The sequence below is a fragment of the Diadema setosum genome, chromosome 2 (genome assembly GCF_964275005.1).
Source record: "Diadema setosum chromosome 2, eeDiaSeto1, whole genome shotgun sequence".
In the NCBI taxonomy this organism is placed as follows: domain Eukaryota; kingdom Metazoa; phylum Echinodermata; class Echinoidea; order Diadematoida; family Diadematidae; genus Diadema; species Diadema setosum.
Genome location: NC_092686.1, coordinates 14,007,142 through 14,030,479, shown reverse-complemented (window position 1 = coordinate 14,030,479; position 23,338 = coordinate 14,007,142). Strand labels below are relative to the sequence as shown.

Genomic DNA, 23,338 nt, shown 5'->3' with positions numbered 1-23,338 from the left:
TGGACATCGGAACCTGCCATGGGAGCTTTGTCCACATCGCTCGCATGCGTGGACAAATGGACATTGCTCTCTGACACACTGCCCGCCATTGAAACCGAAACAGTAGCGGCGACCTCCTGGTCGGCTCCCACTGCGATCTGATTGCCCGGCGAAACGAAAATTGGTCCGGCGAAAGCCAACACTGTCGTGAGCAATAGGCTGCATCGTGTACGGTGCGGCAGCCGTCATCAGCCACAGCTCGCTATCCAGCACCGCCCTAACCGCAGCAGCGACCCCATACGGACAAATATGTACCGTAAAGGGGTCGCACAGCAAGCCTATACCTGTCACAGAAGCACCTGATATGGCTTAGCATTTCGGTGACCAGAGACAAAAATACAGGGTTTTACACTGAATATAGTAGCCTTACTCTTAGATAAGATACTTACAATCACAGCAGGCGAAGTCGATTTACAATATGATCTGTTTTGAGAGCCCAGTGAAAGAGTTTATCCGAGGGTTTTTATAGTCCTACCGCATTTCGTATTGTGGTACGACTTACACAGCGCATGCGCGAATATGCATAAAACGTAGCACATACTATAATACGCAATGTATGCGTGTGGAAAAAAAACCGGACGGCTCGCTGAGAACTGAAATGAATATTCATGAGACGTTACAAAAAAGAATGCATTTACTATCGGGCCTACCGGCACTTATTAATTTCGTTTTTAAAGCACATTTCGAATGTGTGGTTCATTATTTATTTGCAATGCACACATAATGAACATCTGGAGATATGACGGATTAAGAAAATAACAGGTGATTTTCATGATAGAGGGTATGTTTCTTTGTTTGTTTCTTTGTTTGTTTTTTCCCAGTCTGCAGGGGCAATGTCCCAGATGTCTCATCTATAAATCAAGTTTCCTTTCACACTGTAAAATGTTGTACATTCACAATGGGCTCCACTCACAAGCTCTGCTTCTTGGGGACTCATATTCATTTTTGCTTCATGTTTATTATCTGCTGTGATTTGATTTGAATACACTTCTGTTACATACATGTCTTGTTTATTTTCAATGTTTCAGGATTGTTTGATTATTTATTAAAGAGACCTTTCTTTTTTTAAAGACTTCCACCGTATGGGAATCCTTTCCTGTCTTTTTCTTTCGGGCATTTCACTTGCTGTTTGATTGTGTGTGTGTGTCTGCACGCATGTGTGTTTAATGATTATTTGTGTGTAACAAGTTGGATGAACTGGAAGCTAAATTTCTATGTACTGTGATATACAGATCAATAAAGTTGACTCTGAGTAGTCCTTCATTTTCTTCATTCATTCATTCATTCATTCATAGCAACGGGACAAGAAGTGTCTTCCGAAATTTTTATATCAGAATGTCATAACTTCCTTTTTTTTAAATATGATTTTATCATTTTTGCAGTGTTCTCCTGGATTTTTTTTTCATTCTCATGAAATATAGATGAAGTTTTAGACTGGCTTTCATCTTAAAGGTATGATGGATTGGTTAATGAAAAACTAGAAATTAACCCTTTCAGATCCATCCATATGGTCATGGGGATTGTATTCCACTGCTCCCTATGTCATTTTCAAAACATTTAGTGTCTTTTTTTTTGCACTATTATCGACACTATATCTAATAACACTATACACTCAATTATAGCTTCATATTGATATTGTTATTTATACATACGAGTGTGTAATTACACCTTTTGTGTATTAGTGACGGTAATGTACAAGCATATTCATACACTTATTCTCTTCCTTCTCATTCGCATTAGGAATAAAATAAGCACTAAATTATTATGTCATGTCCCTAGTACTCATTCTCATGATCGTGATACTATATACCTGGGGAGGGAAGGTGACAATAATGCAAGCCCAGTGTCACTTGCATGCACACTGCTGTATGAGTGCACTAATATGCTGTGCCTATCAGAGGCAATGATCTTAGAGGTCAAGGTTATACTACAAGTCCACCATTTTCCCAACATCTCTATATTTTTTTTTCATCTTCAATGTCAGATGAAAGCACAACCAAAGCTGGAAGCGTTTCAGCAAGAAGTGAACCACACTACAGTTGCTGTATTTTCCTGGGAAAAAGCCTTGGAGGAGGCAGAGCAGAGCATGCCAGCCACAGTAAGCTGCATCTGGGCAATGATGCCAGTCAAGAAAAATGGAGAAAACAGAAGGCAAATATAATGTAAGATAAAATCAACACTATTGACAATTACCTATGAACTGCGGAGAGAACCCTGAGGGCTGTTTATGGGTAGGCCCTACATAATAGCAGCATAACAAGACATAATAATTGAACATAATGTCAATATAATAGAGATGTGTGCATATATAACATATTATGAGTGAATAAATTATATACAGTAACTGGATCCACCTGAGCACTAACTTTCATCTTAGAGTTGTGTCACTGGATAGTTTAATGAGGCCCCATCCATTTCAAGTTAAATCGCTTATGATGGCAGTCTCCTGCATTCAATTATCTCTGTTATTTACTGAAAAAATATGTTTTTGTGTGTATGTATACACATATACTGCTTAATGCAATTGCTTATTTGTATCTGTTTGTACACTACATTGTTAAATATCACTGCACTTGCTGTTCTTTGTCTTTGTGCTTTTGAAATTTGTTTTCAATTTGTATCTGATTGAAAGTGGAAAATACATCAAATCAAATCAAAATATATTCACAAATGATGGCTAACAGATTCTGTGAAAAAGAATGTTCTATTTTTGTATGAAATGTATTTGGTTAACAAAAGAAAAAAACTGAAGTTCCTCTTTCGTCTCAACGGGTAACAATCAACTGTTTTCATACATATATATCAAAATGAAACACAAAAATAACCAGTTTGAACAGTTCATAATGATAGGCCTAATATTCTTAAAACACATCCTTTTCCCTTTTCCTATAATATTACTGGGAACAAGCAACAAGTGACCAAGACCAAACACATTTTTCATAAATTACAGTGATGTAATAAAAGTTATGTCATGAATGGTAATACAGATGTTATAAATGATATAATAAATCTTCTTTGCAGTGATCTGGCTCGAAAGGCTGGTCAAATACTTGCAATTGTCCTCTACACAAAATGTAGGATCTACAAATATGTGCAATCCTGCATTGGGATAGAGCTCTGGAGACAACGAGTGAGCCACAAGGTATTCACCACATTGAACCACATGGGGATATCTCAAAGTGCGGACACAGCCAGACGAAATGTGGACATCATTGGGAAGAAACATGATGATGAACTGTGGAAGTGGAAAGAATCTCAGGTGGGCAAACTTATTTCAGTGAAAAGTTGTAGAATGCTACTCAAAGGGTTATTTTGTTAGAAAGCTTGGAAAATGTACTTGATCTGCAGAACTAATATTTTAAGAAAATTATTTTGAATCTCTAGTGTCTACACCCAATAAACACATCTGTAGATGAGAAGCAAGAGATGAAAATGTCATGTCCCCCTGTTATCCGCACACTTTAACCCTATAAAGCCCAAGGGGGGGGGGGGGGGGCACAATGTTTTTGTTCGCCACTCCGACACCCTTTACCTGATTTCAACAATATTTGGTGACTTTTCCTAAAATCTTATGTCAAACAGTTTGATATATAATTTAACTATGTCAGGTATTACTAGCTGCCATGGCAACCATAAACTGACAACCATGTTCATCAGATTTTGCATGATTTTCTGTTCCAATTTCAGTTAACAATTATGATAATATATAGATAAAATGGGGTTTTCTTGGCTGTAATTTGCTGAAGGACCAAAAAGTGAAGTAATTATGGTTGTGAATTACCCTACAATGGTCGTCTTATTAATACCTATATTTTTATATGACATAGCCATCAAACAAGAAATATAATGGAAATAATTGAAAATGCAGCATTTTCTAAACATTACCCTATTATTATGTGCTTTGCCTTTAACATCATTTGTTTATCATATTATAAATCTGCAAAAGAATATCAATACTATGGAAATATGAAATGTGATACAAATATCTAAAACTATCCCAAGCAATTCAGCGTCGGTCTTATGCATTATTTTAAAGACATTGTAATGAATAGCGCCCCCACATGTTGACCTTAATAAATTTCAACCATTGCAAACATAGTGAAGGTTTACTTGCTTTTCACTTGTGGCAAATGAAAATGATTGATATGAAGTGCCAAATATGACAGTCATACATCATATAATAAAAAGATTATATAGAGCACAATGTGTGCCCCCACCCCCCCCCCCCCCCCTGGAAGGGGTCAAAATAGCTTGGGCTTTATCGGGTTAAAGAAAGACAAACTTTTTCCCCTCTTTCTGCTTATTAGGAAAAACCAGAAACTCAGCAGACGATCAAGGACACCGGCGGATACAGCTATGGCTTCTGTATTGACAACATACAGGTTGGAACTGAAGCCAAACATCAGAGGAAAGGACATGGAAACAAGTTCCTCCTGTAAACGATGTGTTTTGCTGTCAAAGATCGAGTCAAAGAGGGATCAGCAATTCTACAAGTACCAGCAGCAAGTCTTGATCCATACACGTTCCTTCCCTCTCCTGATGTGTTTGAGCGACAGAGAGCAAGAGCAATTTTTCTGGTACAGTCCCTGCTACCCAAGCACATGACGCAACTTAAGCATCTACATAACAAGATTCCCTCCAGAATCCTTCATTCTCATACTACTGAAATGGATGAGAAATCTCAATGTGTAAGTTTTTATTTAACATGGTAACACAATTGTTTTTATTCAATGCATGTGCACTAAATAGGAGTGCTTGTCTTCCTTGAATCATGTTTTTGTAGTTTATTCCTATTCTATCATAAGGAGGGGTTAAAGTAATCATTGTGGGGATATGGTAGGTTTGAATGCAATTTTAAAGAAGGGGAGGGTAGCAGGGGCGGATCCAGGAATTCTGTAAAGGGGGGGGGGGGGCGTGACTAATATTACTGTTGCCACTTCCGGGTTTCATTTCATTTTATCCTTTTTATTTTCTTTGTTTCTAACGAAAATTAAAGGGGGGGGGGGCGTGTGCCGGTTGCGCCCCCTCTGGATCCGCCACTGGGGTAGGAAGCACTCTGAGAAAAGAGATACATTGTAATACCTAGTCTGCCCAAAAATTAACCCTCCCATATGTTGCTTGCCTGTGGTCTGCAATCATAGTATTAAATACATCACTTTTACAAGAAACATTACTTCAATTTCTCTTTCTTTCTTTCTTCGTTCCTCCCTTCCTTTCTTTTTTGAAATATAGGTCACTCTGGGAGTTGTTGACGCTGATCCAGGCTCCACTCAGGGTATGATCTCAGTGATGGAGCATTTGCAGAAATATGTTCCTGTTGTGGATGATCATCCCAAACCATGTCTCCTGAGTGGTGATGGCCTCACCATTGAGCGCATTCTCCACGCACAGCGGGCTAGGAGTAATGGAGCAAAGTGGGATGACCGTTTGGAGGCATTTTACGCTTGCCCGCAAGAGTTCCACAAGGAAATCCTCCATGTGCAGGTAATGATATACCATTCTGGTAACTTGTGTATGTTATGTGTATGTTATGTTTATAATGTTTGGTGAAAAAAAAAAGCAACTGATAATTTTGGGGATGGAGGTAGTGATGCAGATAGTCAGAAATATGTGTGCAAAAAATTTCTTTTGTATTCACAACCTGCCTTTAATAAAAAAAAACAAGAAAAAAAATATTGGCTCAATTTGACAACGGCAGTAATGGTATGTTTTTTGAAAGTAAAGGATTTTTTTCTTTCATTCTGAAACTTATGGTAGATTTCCAAAGGCCAAATGTAAAAATAAAGGGCCTCACGTACAGGTAGTTCATTCATGAATACGAAATAATTAAACATTCAGTTCAATTGCAATCTGATTTGAACACTCTGCATTGGGGTGACAGTTTCCAACACGGGTGCCTCCCTTTTATTGTACGTGTAAAGTGTGTTGGGGAGGCAAAGTCACTAACATTAAAACACCTACACACCCAATCCTAGCTGTGCCTATTATATGAACTATGCATAATCATTATCATACCAACAGGATTCAAATAACAAGTTCTTCCAAGCATCCAGCCTGGCTGACAGGGGAACCATTGCTCAACTGAAGAATGAGTTCAATCACAGGTCATTCAAGAGAGATACAGTTGAAAACTTTCAGCATGTCTGGGATCTGTATAAGGTATATATAAGTGTATATAAACTTTTTTATGAAAATACAAAAACAAGAAAAGGAATCAGAGAGCATAGACCTCTTCAAAGCAATTCATTTCCACTTATACACATATAACTCCCAATGATAGGTAAGTAAAAATATACAAAAAAATGCTGAAATGTGATTACCTCTTCAGCGTTTTTTTGTGACATTCTCAACTTTTTCTGTGAGTAAAGTTTCATCAAATCTGTAGACAACTTGAGTTATTTTGCACTCTGACAAATCAAAACAGACAAAAGCATAACCTCCTTCCTTGGTGTAGGTAATAAATCCATGATAGACTTTGTGTGAACTACTAATTCTTTATTTGTTGATGCTCACTGCAACTGAGTTTTGGTTGTTTTTAAGTAATCTCATACAACTGATAATTGCAACATAAATGAAATTGTGACGATTTCAGTTCATGAAAAAAAAAATAATTACTGCATTTGGATTGGCTATGTCACTTTTTTATGTGTGGACGTTGGGTGATATTCAGCTACTTAACTCATCATTCCTGCCCCTTCCATCCTAAATAACATTTACTTGGTTTCACTCTCAATGGACCATGTTTCAGCGATTTCTTAATCTCTCATTCAACGTTTTAGTTTGTGACAGAATCACACATCGTTCTGTGTGCAATGAAACTATGCGGAGTATCATCACTAGAGGATCAGCCAAAAGGATTGCCAACTGAGCAGGATGTAGAAGCACAGCTCAAGTGGCTATCTAATCTATCACAGCGGGCGGTAGACTTCTGCTGGGCTCCGCCAGATCGAGGAGATGTGCAGGTAGCTGCAGCAGGTTTTGATCAGAAATTAAGAGATGTTCCTGATGACGCTCTACGGTACTGTTTCTGCAACACAAAAGGTAACTTCAATCTGAATATTCGTGTAATGGTTGATGTTTGGCTAGAAAGATCTTATATGATGGTATGAAATTCATGAACATCTCTTTTGAAATGATAGCCATGACAATGTGACTCATCATTGTCTAGTTACCATGTCTGCGAGTAGAAACATATTCTGTGATGCAAGAATGGACCTGGCTCTTGAAGGAATTGGAAGTGACATTTTGTATTGCGACAGATTGCATAAATGCCTACTGTTGACACTCCATTCATTACCCTAGATACTGAAATGGGCCTAATGGGAAAAAGGGTTGATAACACAGCTTCCATGTCCACAGTATATACTAGTGTGTTATGAATTATTTATGGGAGGATTTTCATTGTTAATCTACATATCAATAACTTAAAATCTATTATATTTGTCTTACGAGGCATTAAAGCTCACTGCAGTGATGTGGCACTCTCCAAACAAAATGAAACATTTTACTGAAGCATTCACAGCTGACATGATTTCAAATGTAAATATTAAGATCTGATAATACCAAGATGAATTCAGTTCACATACAACTGTACACATAGTTACTATAAACACTTTATAACCCTAAAGTGTTTTTTTTTTATTTGCCATTGTATGTTTGCTTATATACCAACAGAGAAGTCAGATGAAATGGTCATGTGCTGCTCTAAGACATGTAGACATGCATGGTTCCATTTAAGCTGTGTGGGACTCCAAGAGGCACCAGATTCTGACGAAGACTGGTACTGCTCTCAAGGGTGTAAAGACAGTGACTCGTACATCTACTGCTTCTGCCATAAGAAGTGTCAGACTAGAGATGAGGGGATGGTGCAATGCCACCTAGCAGAGCACTGTAAAAAGCATGAATGGTATCACAAGTCCTGTGTCGACATCAGCAAAGATGACCCTGTAGCAGGTAATGAGGATAAATGTCAAATTCGTGTGTGTGTGTGTGTGTGTGTGTGTGCATGCATATCTTGGGTGAGGGGCTGCAGTGAAACAGGAGTATGCTGATAGAATCAGAAAGCTGTTGTGCATGCCTGTATAAAAGCTCATACATGTCAAGATACACAGTCAAAGTTGAAGTTATTATTGTGTAGAGGGGCAAGATTTAAATCCAACAGAAAAAAAAACCCTCAAATACAGAAATTGAAATACAATTGTATATGCATGTATATATTCATGACTAACAGAGGGAACTCAGATACCAACTTTTATGTAAGGAGTTGTAGCAACACTTAGTTTTTGTGGCATTCCTGCATGTCTATATTTACATGTACAAGTGTAGTACAACTGTTCCGATATGGGGTGGAGATGGGAGATAACATATCCTGTCCTTAAATAAGCCATGGATTCAGAAAATATTCTATGCAGATATCAATATTAACTTGATAATCCATCCAAAATATACTATATGACCCTTCAAAATGTGGTGAAGCCTCGATACATAAATAGTGTTGTATTATCATGTGTGGAAAAAGTAAGACCATGTTAGATATAAAACGCAAATACCACTACAAATATAGAAACACAGAGGGCCAACTTCAAATGATGGTGGTCCTTCTACCAGAGGGGAGCAAGGAGGCTCAACAATTGAAGGTACCCAAGCAAATGCAAATTCAAATCTTTGTATGGCAGGCATACAAGTTCTCTTCACAATTACTCCAAGTACTATCATTCAACAGAGTAAAAATGCATAACACACTCTACATTCTCATTTTCTTTTTATTCTCTGTTTTGTATTCATTTCCAGATAAGTGGTACTGTTCAGATGAATGCAGTCTTGGGGCTGAAAATGATGACTACATACTTAACCACACCAAAGCTCTCATGTATGAAGGACTTTGCCACCTTGTCAGACGACAAGCAGTCAGAGAAGGTGATGGACCAGCCATGACAGATGACTGGAAAGCAGATATGATTGACTTCCATCTGAAGAATCATCCAAAGTATCTCATAAATGGGCATTACTTTCTGAGTTTTAGACAGTGTTTCATTGAATGACAAGTTTATGATAAACCTGTACATGCTTTTGGAATTGTTTTTTCATTGAATGTGATACTTATCGTAATAATGAAATACAGAAATGGAACTTTTTTATGGGTATGATTGGATGCTGCTGCATTGATTCATGCTATCAAATTAAGTCAATATCTTGTCAATGCATTTCAAATGAGAAAAATGTTACTCCTTTCAACCTAACATGAACACATGTACTGGTCTATGATTGACAAACTTTTTGACAGAGTCCAATATGATGCTAATGCAGCTTAATGTTTGTTCTTTCATTCTTGCTCTTGATATAATTGATCAGTGTACATGCACACTATTTAAACATAAAATAATGTGAAGGAGAGCACGTGCCCCCATGTCATTCTTCTTTTATCTTCAGTTTTATAATGTACTTAGTAATACAACAAGGTAACAAAAAAGGGCTGGCAATACCACAAACTACCCCACCAGTTGCTTCACTTCATTGTTTCTTCTCTACAGATCATTATGGAAACTTGAGCCCTTTCTGTGATTGATTGTGTTTTGATTGCTAATTAGGCGTTGGAGGGTTTGCTGATCCAAAGCTTCAGCTAAGCTTTGTGTGGAATAGAGTGGCAAACCCCAAAGGGAGACGTGGAGGAAACATTGGACTGGATCTCGTGAATGAATTCATGAACTTGGATTATGCGGGTGAATATCATAATTCTTGATTTATACTCCACAAACTTTTAATTTTCTCTTCAGATGTAGAAGGTAATTACAGCCAGTTCTTTTGTATTGCTGTCAAAAGCTTTTTTTCTAAAGTTATTGAAAGGTGACAGAGAATTGGCACATACATCAGTGGACCCCTCATTATAACAAAGTCCTTGGAATCACCGGTTTTCTTTTTGTTACATCCAAATTTCATTGTAACAGAACAAAAAGCACTGAAAAAAACATAGAGTGGATGATGCTATTGCCTGAATTTTTTTACTTCCTTGCAACCGGAATTTTGTTATAACCATGTTTATTATAATGGAAATGCACTATCTTCTACCAGGTGCCTGTATGGATTGGAGTCCTTAGTCACTTCATTGCCTGGAAAAATACACTATGTCTACCACACCACTGACTTAGCACATAATCAACAAAGAAAGAAGGGTCACACTTTTTTAATTTGGTTGAACTGTAATCAAATTATATCTCCTATAGGGACCTACAATCCTGCTATCATTCTGATGAAAAGGAGCTCTTGAATTTAAATGCACCAAAAACATAAAAGAAGGACATAATTTCAAACCCATCAAACCGAAACTTATCAGAAATCATGTTCAGTGTATTTTAAATAGAAATGTAGCTATGGCTACTATATAGCCATAGCAACATTTCTGTTTTACAATACATTGAAAATTCCCCGGAAAGTCACTGCCAGTCAATACATGCATGTGTGCTAAGTTCCATGCAGCTGTAAGTATCATACCTCCAACCATTTCCGAGATATGGAGAAAAAAATGAAATGTTGATATTTTCACTTGACCTTTGACCTCTTTACCCAAATCTCTCTCAAGTGAATCTTCATTGGGTAGTATATGTATACACTAAGTTTTTAGAAAATATGTTCAGACATGGAATAGATACATTGGAAACTGAAATTTTGAGCATTTGTCCTTGACCTCTGACCTTGAGCATCTTCACATAAAAGTGACATAGACATATCATCGGATACCTCAATGGTTTTAGAATAACGAAAAGAAGGACAGACAACTTGAAAACACAATGCCTCCAGGGACACTTCATGGGGGAGGCATAAATAAGTTACGGACATTTTAGGGGTCTTGTTCAAGCACATGATCAATCCAACTGCATGTGATTTCTTATACACTTTGCATTAAGCATACAGTAAATATGAAACAACACACAATATCATAATAAATTGTTCACAATTGATTAATGGGCCAATGCTTAGGAATTTCTGGAAGAAATAATACCTTTTAGTATTGGCTTCAAGTTTAAGTATTGATTCACAACTTACTTTAGCTAAAACATACTTATTGTCTATTGTATTCAAGGGTAAAAATTTGTTTCAATATAAACAATAACAATCAGAAATGCTACTATTGCGACTTGTATGCCTACAACTTACATGTTTCTTACAATACGTCTTGAGAAGAAATGTAAGAATATGACCTAGATCTCCGACCTTGAGCAGGGGCACTGAAAAGTTGATAACCACTACATTGCCCACTCATATAACATCTTATTAAAATACTTCAAATGGTTAAGTTTTGCTGTCCACAAAATAGATTATGGGCAAAGGACGAACAGACAGAATGATGGACAGACAGCTGGACAGAAGTATGGCTGAAGAACCTGAAAATAGTGTGTCTCTTGCGGCAGAGGCATGAAAACCTCACTTATTAAATTTCAATACGATAAATTAACCTCATGACAAACATTGCTCTCTTAATTTTCACAGGAATGGTAAAGTCATCCGGGGGAAGTACTACACCACAACAACTGTCAAGATGCGCACAAATGAGTGGGCCCTTTGGAAAGGAACTTGATGCCCTCTTTACAGGTGCAGGCATAGTTGACATGGGAGATAGTACTCGAGGCAAGAGGACAGATTTGTATGACGCTGACATACGACGCTTCACTGAAGAATATCAGGCTGATGCCCTTTTGGACTATATCCCAGGCAGGGAACACTCAGGCTTTGGGGCATTCGAAGGAAGATGTATGATGCAAAATCCAAAGAAATTGGGTGAAAAGTTGCAGAGTCTTTCGGTAAAATTGGACATGTGGAAAAACATTACGTCTTCATCCAAGAAGGCATGAATCTACCCTCTCAGACACTGCAACATGAGTGAGCAGGGCCAGACTGAATGCTCTCACGCATTTCTTTAACAGTGAGATACTCCAAGATTCCCTTCCTGAAGCACTTTGTCTTCTTCAAGACAGCATTGATCAAGTCAATAAATTGCTCATCCGTCCATCTCGAATTCAGGGCACCTGGGAAAATGTACATGTGAGCTTGACTTGTCCTCCCATCCCTCCCGGCACGTCCCACTTCTTGCCAATAAGACAAGATGTCAGACGGAACGCCAAAGTGTAGCACAAACTCAACATCCGGAACGTTGATACCTAAATGCCACTGTTGCGACAACACACCGGATCCTGCTATTGATGCCTCTGAATGATTCAGTGATGCGAAGCTGACTGTTTGTGTCGGAACTTCCGTGGTACATTTCGCAGATTCTCTCATCAGCATCTTTGCACCCCATCTCCACGTTGATCCATGCCCATATTTCTGCCACGTGGTCGATGTTGCTGTAAGATAATTTGAAATGTGCATATTAAGGCCATGGCACACTATATATGTTTTTGGTCCTATGACTGACAAACTCTGGATCTTAAATAAATCACAGTATATAGCCTCAGAATAAACATGCTTGTTAATTTCATATCCAAAGTCAGTCAGTCGTGGGACTAGAAGTCAAATAGTGTGTGATGGCCTTTCACCATTAGATAAAGTCATTCAAGATGGTCACAACCTAAATGATTGAACTCTCGAGAATCATGAAATATGAAGTAGAACAAGGAGTTCAATTGTAAAGAGTATTGCATATCAGCGTTATAGATCTGTATGGTGTTGATATGCTGTCATGTGGTTAAATTTCACCATGATAAAGGAATATATCATGAAGGTCTTCTATTATTTTGAGCAAAATTCTTTGCAGAATCTTGACCGTTTTGAAGCAGGTCATGTAGATTACTTGATTTTGGTTTTGCTAATAGGAGGTTCATTACCCTGCAGATGATGCCGGACATTCCTTTTTTTAATATGTGTATTAATCTCATGAGAATCGTCAGAAAGAATTTTAGGAATGGACAGGATTACTCCACACCAGTGTCATAATATAACATAAGTCTCCATACCCAGATCACCGAAAAGTGAAAGTGTCATTCATGAGATATGCTGTACCGTGCATAGATGATTGCTTTGGGTGTCCGTTCTTGGTTTGCCTTGAGGAGTTCTAAATACCAGTAGAGGTATTCTGTGAAGTCTCTGGAGCTGCAGTTGTGGATAGCCAAGTGGATGTTTGGCCTGCAATTAACATGAATTAAATACTTGTTATCAGGTGTGTCCTCATGATCAAGCAGATTTATGTTCTTAAATACATGTATATGGTCACACATAATCCGAAACTGGTTTCAAGCTGGTAGATGACTGCTGATAACATATATATGCCTAATGGATGCCTAGTTGTCAGTGGTTGCAAAAGGTTTTGTAAGAGTCAGCACTGTAGTGACTCTAGTGACTGTAGCTGCAGAAGCATTTTGATCAACTTCTATCTCATGAATCAGATTATCAGTAGTCTGGTACCAGTTTTTGCTGATGTAAACCATATATTTAGGGAGGAAATGCAGGTAAATGAGTTATACATATTACATGTTAACTCGAATTGACAACCACCAAGATCTCAATGCCACTGATCAGATGTGCAATCATATATATATATCAGATATAATTGTGCAATTAAATGTAAATGGAATTGTGTGCTTATTACCCGTGATCAAAAAGTTGCATTAATCCTAATATGGCATCGTATAAAATGTGCTAACAAAACATCACTTTGTTTGTAATGTACGACACTATGAGCTACACATATACGCTTCTCCTTTACTATTTTTGTCAGGGAAATACATGCGCATGCACTGTAGATAGACATTGTCAAAAATATCTACATACTGACATAGGATGTATGCTCCTCACTATACATGACTGTATTATCACTTTTCAATGCAATACTGTGATCAATCTTCTTTGACTGATACTTTCTCATTATTCAGCATATTGATTGAGCAGCAATTATTTGTGTACCTGTCAGGAACTGTTGCAGAAATGTTGATCCGTGATCTTTTCATGTGGAGAAGCTCTAGGATATCTTCAACCATATGGTCTGTTGCAGTAGCTGTAATCAGCATCCATGGACACATCAAGATACTGCGCAACCTCTCTACTCTCAGATAGTCTGGTCTGAAGCTTTTTCCCCTTGATTTAGTTAGAATCATAAAAACAAAATATTATGAATTAATTATCTATATATATACATATAAAAGCTTTAACACCTGTTGTATTACCTGAGTAAATAAATGTACATGTACATACTCTTTAACCAAATCAAGTAGATAGATTGGTAAGCAGGATCATCACCAGCTTTAATCAAGGGGAGTGGGATGGGGAGGGTGTGCGTTTTGACGGTTTGCCGCCACGTTTTTAAAAATGGGGGAGGGGTAGTTCATTTCTGGTTCCACTTCGGGGTCTCACCAGCTAACAAGCAAAAAAAAAAAAAAGGGGGGGGGGCGTTCAGTGCAACTTCTGCTGCCACTTTAGGGTTTCATCAGCTGACAAGGGGAGGGTCTGGGAGGGGTTGTTTTCCCTTTTCCCTCCTGAGACCATGGAAATTTTTTGTTTTTGCATGTGAAATATGTTTGCATGTTTGACAAGTATAAACTTTTCAATGGGTCTGAAGGTGTCAATCACTCCTCCCCCCCCCCCCCTAGTGATTCTATGTAATACTAGTGGACTACAAATTAATTTTGAATAATGTAACTAGTGTAATATGAAAGGTATTCCACTCATAGGCATGCTGGGGGGGGGGGTGATTGGCACTCCAAGAATATCTCTTTATTGCCATTGTTTGCCCTGTTTATTGCTCTTGTAATAATGGTTGACAGACACGGGCATCAGTTAGCCAAGGATCATCTACCTGGGTAATGCAGGAAATGGGAAACAGTTGTTTTGATATGGGGGCGTATACATGAACATGAAAGCGTATGTGAACTTGTCTTGCTTTGCTTGCAGTCAGTATCTGATAATTCTATCTGTGAATTTCATATACTCGGTAGGTCTGAAATTAAGAGGACTTTATCTCACCACTTGGAAAGGCAGTGTACCTCATCCACTGCCACAAGAGAGATGTTCTGGCGATGTTTCTTGAGCCACTCCCACCAGACGCCAGAAGTAATGGTCTCCGGTGAAGCAAAAATCAACTGGAAATGTGCCTTGTTCATACCTGAGAATATTTTAGACAGAGAAAGTTTAACAGAGAGTTTAACTGAGTGGTCTAAATAGACAGTTTCAATAATCTATCAAAGATTCTTTCTATTTTCATAGCTTTTATTCATACATCAGCATCATTTTGAAATGTGAAACAAAAAGTGTAGAATCGATGTGTTGCAAATAAGTTTATTATGAAGCCATATTTTCTCACTTGAAATTATGTGTATGACTTGTTTGGGAACCATATAGTTTCTTCTTCTTCTGTGCAGCTCTTTTCCTGCAGGAAGCCAATGCGGCCGTGATAAGGCAAAGGAACGTAACTCAAAATTTGGGCATTTTGTGTTATGAGCATATGGCTCCTAAATAAAATGCGCTCTTTTTAATGGTGAATGTCTCAATTCTCAAATGTTTACCATTTCAGAGATAAAAAGCGTATCTTACACACCTTTTTCACAACTTTGCCGTTTCCAGCTAGGCAAAACAACGTAACCTGAGATACGTATAGAAATGACAAAGAAAGCATTTTCGCTGTTACGGCAAATGAACGTATCTTTACATACACTGTTTTCTCAGGGTGGTTTCTCAAGAAAAAAGAAGGAAATTGCGACGCCAAAAGAACGTATGTCATCATACAGCGCTTTGCTCTGTAAAATCAGGGCCATGCGCGCTACAGTCAACACGGCAAAACAACGTATCAACATCGTGGCCATCACAACACACGCTACACTGCATAACTCTATGTGTAAGACCTACGGGAGTACATGCTGCACACTAGCAGATCCATTTCAGCCGCGGCAGTGAGTGTATTGTAGTGCCGCCGCTGCGACAACAGCTAGCTTAAAGGGACTGTACAGTACTGGTTGAGGTAGGGATTCATGTTTTGAACATTCCTAAGTGAGATAATGAAAAATCTCTTATGAAATATGAAAGAGCATGTAATTTTAAGAAGGATTCAACGTTTATTGGATGAAAATTGGTTTTCAAATGGCTGAGATATCCAAAAAAGTGCTAATAATAAAAGGCGACATGCCCCAACTTTATTAGGATCTCTTTGTCTCACCTTGTTTTTGGATATCTCAGCCATTTCAAAACCGATTGTCATCGAATAAACTTTTGATACCCCTTAGAGCTGCATGCTCTTTGACATCTCATAGAGTGGTTTCTGAATATCTCGCAAAATGTTAAAAGCTAAATCTACACCTCGACCAGAACTGTACACACCCTTTAAGCAGAGTTACACCGACTGGTTGACTGGCAGGCAAGCTTTGCTGCAGTGTGAGCCATGAAGTCATGCCCATTGTTCTGTTTTGCAGTCATGGAATGGATATTCTCCTGACCAGCTAATGCTACCACAAAGAAAATCAGCGATAACACCGGTAAGTTTTATGGGTTTTTTGTCAGGTCTAAGTTTGATCTAGCCCGACCAGACGCCGTGCGAAGTACGGCGATTGGGCTGTACAGACTGGACGACAGTACGCTTTGCTAGTAGGGTCCAGTACCTTCGATAATAGTTTTCACTAAGATTTAAGAACTCGATGAGTAAAAAAAAATAAACAAAAAACACAGCAAGCTATGAAAATAAAGAGCAAACTTAGAGCTATGAGTATGACAGCCTTTCCTTTCGGTGGGCTTGCCAAAACGTGGCTCATTGGTGTGGTTGTGGTTGTGGTTCTAACAATGTAATAATGACTATGTAAATGTAGGATACTTGTAGTAGTACTACTACTAGTGGTCTAGTAGAAGTAGTGATTCTCAAAAGAAATTTACCTATGCGCAAATGAATTGAGTGGACCCTAATATACTGTTATGATCATCGCCTTGACGTCTTCTACCTCAAATTCAGTTTTCGTCTAAAAGTCTAAAAAAGTAACAGCTTTATAGTAAACAGTAGACTCGACTTCAAGCTAATGACAATAAAGCTTGATACTGATGAATTCCATTTAGTCTTCAGTGGCAACATGAACTGATGGAAGACGATATGTTCTAATAATGACATTAATATCATTACTTTGACGAGAAAAGTAAGGACAATAAATAATGTTTGGTCTACATCTTTGGTTAAACACAAGTTCTGAAGTAGTCTTAGATCTTGTTTGTTATTTCTTGAAAGGATGAAGAATGTGATTGTGGTGTTTTCATACATACAGGAATTAATCCACTTAAAATAAGCCTAAAAAAAATAAAGTCATATTAAACTATGGAAGCCTGATTTATCTTCTTTTTTTTTTTGTATTCTTGGTGCAATTTTAGTCAGCTGTACATATTCTTTAAAACATTTTTTTTTCATTTCGATACAAAAAAAAAAAAAAAATGCATTGTAGCCATGGTAGATCCTATACATGTTATACGTTCCACCCCTCCCCATAACAATGTTGAGGGCAAAAGCTCATGGAATTCAAATATCTATTCTTAAGTTACGTGGTTTTAAATACTATGGAAAGTTCAAATATTCAGACCCAATCGTCTACTTTAGATGATATTAACATTCGTGTTGAAATACATATTTGCATGTCTCTCTTTTCAGTGTCCACACCAACAGCCAGCCTAGACCAGCACAGAAAAGGAATGCAGCGTATCAAGTACAATAAAAGGTACAAGTTGAATAATCACCTATTAATTCATACAACAAAAGTAGAAGAAGGGGGAAGAAATGAATCCCACCTTTGTCATTATCACTGGCGACACAAGCCGGCATTTGGAAAAATTATAAAAGAAAAAAATAAAAGGAGGCAACTCCATGATGATGACTCTCTGATAATTTGAGAATACCACATTTCACAGTTCATTCCTTAGCAATGAAAAAAAAAATGAAAACTGACGAAATAGTCACCATTCTCTCTCAAAAATAAACACACAGCCTTGTATATCCTCAAGGGGTATTTGTATGATGTTGAATAAAATATAGTGTGAGTGTATTTCGATATTAAATCCTCATTCTCATTTCCTTTGCTTTTTTTTTTTTTTTTTGGAGGGGAAGGGGTTCCGTGAGAGGATTTGTTACACACAGCCATGTCTAATGAAGAATTTAATCACATGATATAACTAAAGCAGAGTTGAAATTCGCTAGCTGTCTTTTATGGAAAGAGTGCCTTATTTTGTGTTAATTATTCTCTTCCATTTCTTTTACATTTTCCTGCAGTGGTCTACCGAGCAGTTCGAAAGCAGAGAAAAGAGCAACTATACAGATTTCAGAACAGCTGTGCACGCCCGTCAGAATCTCATGAAAGATGGAGTGGATTGTGCAGTAGATCAGTCAACTCTAGAAGAAAAATAATAACACTCGGATTGTTTATATATAGGATCAGGTAAATCGTTCACAGTTAGATTAAGAATTCCTAAAACTCAACTGTGAAGTATTAATGACTATTCTCACGTTATGAAGGCACAAGAAAGATTTTTTTTTTTATTGATATGAAACTAAAGGTTCTATTTCGAAAAAAAAATATGATGAGGGTTTATTGCCCTTTGAAATGATGACTATCAATTTTCGGTAAAACTATCACTTGTTCATATCAAATATTGTTGTAAATGCTTGCCCTCAAAATCAATATCATGTCGATTGAAAAATGTCAACTTATTTCAGAAAACCAGGGAAATAGTAACCTTATTTCCTGCAAAATTTTCATATTTTATTTTGAACCTAATCCCTCCGGGAGCTCTCAGACAACGCAGATGTAAATTGCAGCACTGCAAATCGCTGTTGTGATAAGACGTTTATTGAAATGTGTTTAAAGTGAATACTGTTGCAAATTTTCCCTTCGTTTAAGCTGCCTAATAATTGTTCTTTACCCAAGTATTTACTTCTTACTACACTTGATCTTCAACAACAGTAAGGATTAAAATGTTATGTGTGCTATTTACAATTTGTAATTTGTAGATGTTCTGATCTTCCAAGGTAAAAATTGATGCGAAGGTCTGATATGGTAATAGTATAACTAATCTCCAGAAAAAAAAAACAAAAAACAACAATTATGTTCTGTTGAAAATTTTGTTCCCAAGGTTTTGTTCAACTGTGGTACGTATGTAAGCTAATAACTTTACTCGGGAAGTAAATGACATTTTTTTCTATTTCTAATTAACCATCATGATAATGTTTAGTTACTGCTGATTTGCTTTCAATGTGGTAAAAGCATAATGGCATATCAAAGTCTCTCTTAAATTTTAAGAAGAAAGCGTAGATATCTATGTCATATTTTTAGAACTTGCAAATAATCGAATGATTTTTGTAATGCTGTTATCTTTGAGAAACAGATGTACACACATTTTTTCCCTATAAACCTTTCAGAAGATGTAAATCAGTCTCTGCATCTACATTTCTGTCATGTCTTTCTCAAAGTTATTCTACTGAGAGAATGTTTGCAAATCTGACAAGTCTGAGGTGTGTGTGTGTGTGTTTTTGTACTTGCTTGGTTGTGTGTGTGCGTGTGTGTGTGCGTGTGTGTGTGTGAGTGGTCAAGTTACACCTAAAAACATTAAAACCTGGATTCATGATTACCTGATAAAGCATTGTTATTATTGTTGTTGTTCAAAGAATTGAGGCATATTATCATTAGAAGTTTTAACCTTACGGATACAATTCATGCTATCAACCAAACATTAACAACTTATAACGATAAACAAAGTACACAATATCATTCTTTCTGTTCAAATCCTTTCATCTCAATGGAAATCGTTAAATAAATCAAAAAAAAGATAGAAATTAAAATAGGAGTCTCAATATTACCACATTAAATGCGTGTATGTCTCTTTGAAACGAAGTGTATGTACAGATGTCTATACAATTTTTTTATACTCATTTTATTTTTTTTTTGCCAGTTCTCAAACAGTCCATTTTACAGACTTTACCCAAACTCGTACTTTAGTTGTCGATATTAATCCAAATCCATGTTTTTGTTAAAATAACATGAATGATAAACCAAATATAATTATGTTCCCAATGAAAAACTTACATCAAGGGATAAAAAACATACACTTAAAGATAATAAAAAAGAATGGACATCTCAATAAACTATAAACTGTATATGCAAATGAAGTAAAACAAAAATTAAAGGTAATTGGTAAATAACAACTAATTACATTTTAGCACATACTCGGTAAGTTTTCAGGAAAAAAAAAATGAAAATGTTCTCTTGCATCGATAATTTTGCAAGCTATTGTGTTTTACTATTCTTAATATATATTTAAACACATATAACGGGACTTTTATTATCCAGTTAACAAAATTGTCAAATAAATAAATGATAGAGATTGTTGCCATTGAGTCGGGATACGTCATTCTGCCTAATTACATTGATGAAAGGGTTAAGGCGCAGATATTTGTAAGTCGAGATACGTTCTTTTGGCGTACTGAAGTGGCTTCGCGGGAGAATGCTTACGCGCCGTAAGTCAGGATACGTTCTTTTGCCTAATTGATATGTTGCCGCGTGAGGATTCTCGCACAACGTAAGTAAGGATACGCTCTTTTGGCAAACTAGACTTACTCATCAGCACAGTGCTGTGATTCGCTAAAATGCTGTATCTATTCTAAACATGGCAATTACTCTAAAACGGGAAGTCCTATTTTACTGAAATTTTATCGAGATATTCTTTATTAATGCCTAAGAAACTTCGCTGCTTCAAAAGTGTTTTACTCCTATGACGGAAAAATGGGAACCAATTGAATTTTCAAACTCGTTTTTCTCAGAACATAATATTCTGAGTTACGTTGTTTTGCCTTATTACAGCCGAATACTGATCTACAAGTCATCTGTGAATTTCAGCTATTTTTTATCATTGTGTAAGTCTGGCATGTGATGTTTCACCTCAGGTCCCCTTGTTTCCCATCAAAGTGTGTATTCTGCATGAAAAGTCTATTTCTCATTTATTTATAAAAAGATGAGATTTTATACTGCTTCAGACCATCAAATTTCTATGCAGGATGCTGTTGTTGTTATAAGCAGACTTTTCACCTTCAGTGTCAGCTCCAGTCATCTCCCTTGCAGGCAAAAGAGCTACTGCACACACTCCCTCCTCTCGCCACTACATCACTTGATTGATGATCAAGCTCTTCAGCGGAGTAACAACTATTGTCATGTGGCGCTTTTTGGGATGTATCTATTGAAAAGGACATAAATGTACATTTGTAGATGTGAATATATAGACAGCTGTATTCTACATATAACTTCGAGCTATACGAAGTTTTCAGTTGTACATTAGAAGAATTGTATTTTGCTAGGGGATACAAAGACGATAACGTCTGAATAAATTATGAGAAGTTACAGTGTGTCTCCTGAAGTGTTTCTGCATTGATAATTTTAAATTCAGTCTTTCATGTCTATTTCTTCATATTATTCATAGTGTATGATCTTGCCTCAATCTGTCATAAAGTGTAGTTGTTGCATACTCAATTTCTGTATGGGGCCTAACATGACATATCTATTCTGAAAATAAAAACTTAGCTGATTATCATAAATAACAATTTACTGATCAAAATATAGGGCCTACATATCTCACTATCCTACAAATAGAACTAGATTAAAAGGATTAACAGAATTTTGTTGAATAGTTAAACTTGTCAAATTGTTAAACTGTAAGATGATAAATGTCTAATCAGTAGGCCTATTGCTATGAAAGATAAATTGTAGACCCCATTCACACATTTTTATTCCTTTGATGCTGTCTTGCTTGATCCGGCAATGGCTTTTTTAAGCCTTTCTATTCGTGTTCAATCAATAATCATTTTTCCTTATCTCATAACCATGCTTGCTTTAATTGATCAATATTTTAATATTATTAATATGTCATCACAACCTGCCTTGCTTGATAAATTATATAAGATTATGATAATGATATAATGATTATTATTATCATGATTTGAAATATCTAGTCATTACTAGTACCCTGTATGGCTTCAGTTTGCTACTTTCACTGTACTTATTGATGCCATTGTATACTCACTTTATCCAAGATTTGGTGATGGAAACCAAAACAAACGCTCTTGCCAAACCCAGTTGGCAATATCATTAAGGTGTCCTTCTGTTTGACTGTGCTTTCCATTATTTCTACCTGCTCCTCTTTAAACTTAATTCCAGCCTCCTCCTCTAATTCCTTGAGAGCATCTTTGAACTCCATGATGATGATACTGATAGCTATGAATGGTCCGAGAACTACGAGCAACATTGTACATGTACATATATGGCAGATGACGTAAACATGAATATTCATTTGCGCATGCCCAGATCAATTTACTTACGTGATATTTTCAAAATGGCGAGCGGCAGTGTCGATAGTGTCGAGTGGGGTTCCAGCAAAGATGATGGCGATTTCTCTTGTTTTCGGAGGTAATGGTGAGTAATACATAGTCGGCTATAATATTCAACATTATGGTATTACAAAATGTGGCTTTTTGTTGCGAATCCATGTGTCGTTTTGAACGGTGAGTTTGTGACAGAATTGTACGCGTCGCAGTACTTCCTAAAAATCGCATGCGATGCTTCGGGGCGCTGTTACTGTGTTACAGCGCCCCGCGACGGGGTTAGCACCGCCCATGACCTAGTGGGTTCGCGTTCTTGCCTCAAGCGAAACTGGGTATCATATGTGACCGTGCACCGCAAAACGAACATAAAGTCGTACACACTGATTTTGCGTGAGGACTGAAAATAAGTGAAATGGCTCAACCTAGCCGAACTTGACTTTTTCATATTTTCTGAAAGAGCGGGTCTTCTTTTAGATTATGCTAAAATTTGGTATCATAAAACGGGCAGGAAAGTGTGTTTTTTTTTAGCAGTTTATCTCGAACATTTTTGGTAGAATAGTTAACTATACACAGCCCTGTCGCTGTACACAAGTGTAAGTCGCGACAGGGCTGTACGGTGTGGACACTCCGTAATCTCTGTATTCCGGGGCGCCGACGCGATTTTGAATTTACTGCACCATATTTGTTACTAAGACTACATAAGGTGAAAACTTTATCTATTTACCTACCGTTTTCAGCTATTGATATTGATATACTCATTTTATAACTTACCAAAAATTGCACCTTTTTTAATCCTGTACGCCGCAGAAATCGTAGAAATTGCAGAAATGATTCGAAATGTCGGCGCAGCACTGGGCAAAGAGGGCGCTGTCGACTTCGCGGGCGTACAAACTCTAGCAGCGCAATTTGCATCGTTCAAAGCCGGGAAAGGTATATTTTGAATGGCCCCGCGATGATCACAGCATTCCGGGTTAAGATTGGACTTTTTGC

General features: G+C 37.2%; 2 protein-coding genes and 1 long non-coding RNA gene across 3 annotated transcripts in view; 1 reads left to right on the top strand and 2 right to left on the bottom strand.

Moving 5' to 3' along the window:
* Positions 1–23,338, bottom strand: part of LOC140240048 (uncharacterized) — a 34,363-nt gene that overhangs the window by 9,659 nt on the left and 1,366 nt on the right. The gene's annotated exons all lie outside the window — the stretch shown is intronic.
* On the top strand, positions 1,922–11,885 carry LOC140246327 (uncharacterized). The gene is given in 10 exon segments (XM_072325801.1): positions 1,922–2,190; positions 3,061–3,298; positions 4,347–4,727; positions 5,272–5,523; positions 6,061–6,198; positions 6,819–7,080; positions 7,714–7,992; positions 8,830–9,066; positions 9,627–9,758; positions 11,524–11,885. Coding segments are annotated over 10 exon segments (2,550 nt in total).
* LOC140246326 (ATP-dependent helicase wrn-1-like) lies at positions 11,896–22,224 on the bottom strand. Its single transcript, XM_072325799.1, is given in 8 exon segments — positions 11,896–12,193; positions 12,195–12,377; positions 13,033–13,155; positions 13,933–14,103; positions 14,989–15,127; positions 17,652–17,658; positions 21,142–21,207; positions 22,051–22,224. Coding segments are annotated over 8 exon segments (1,161 nt in total).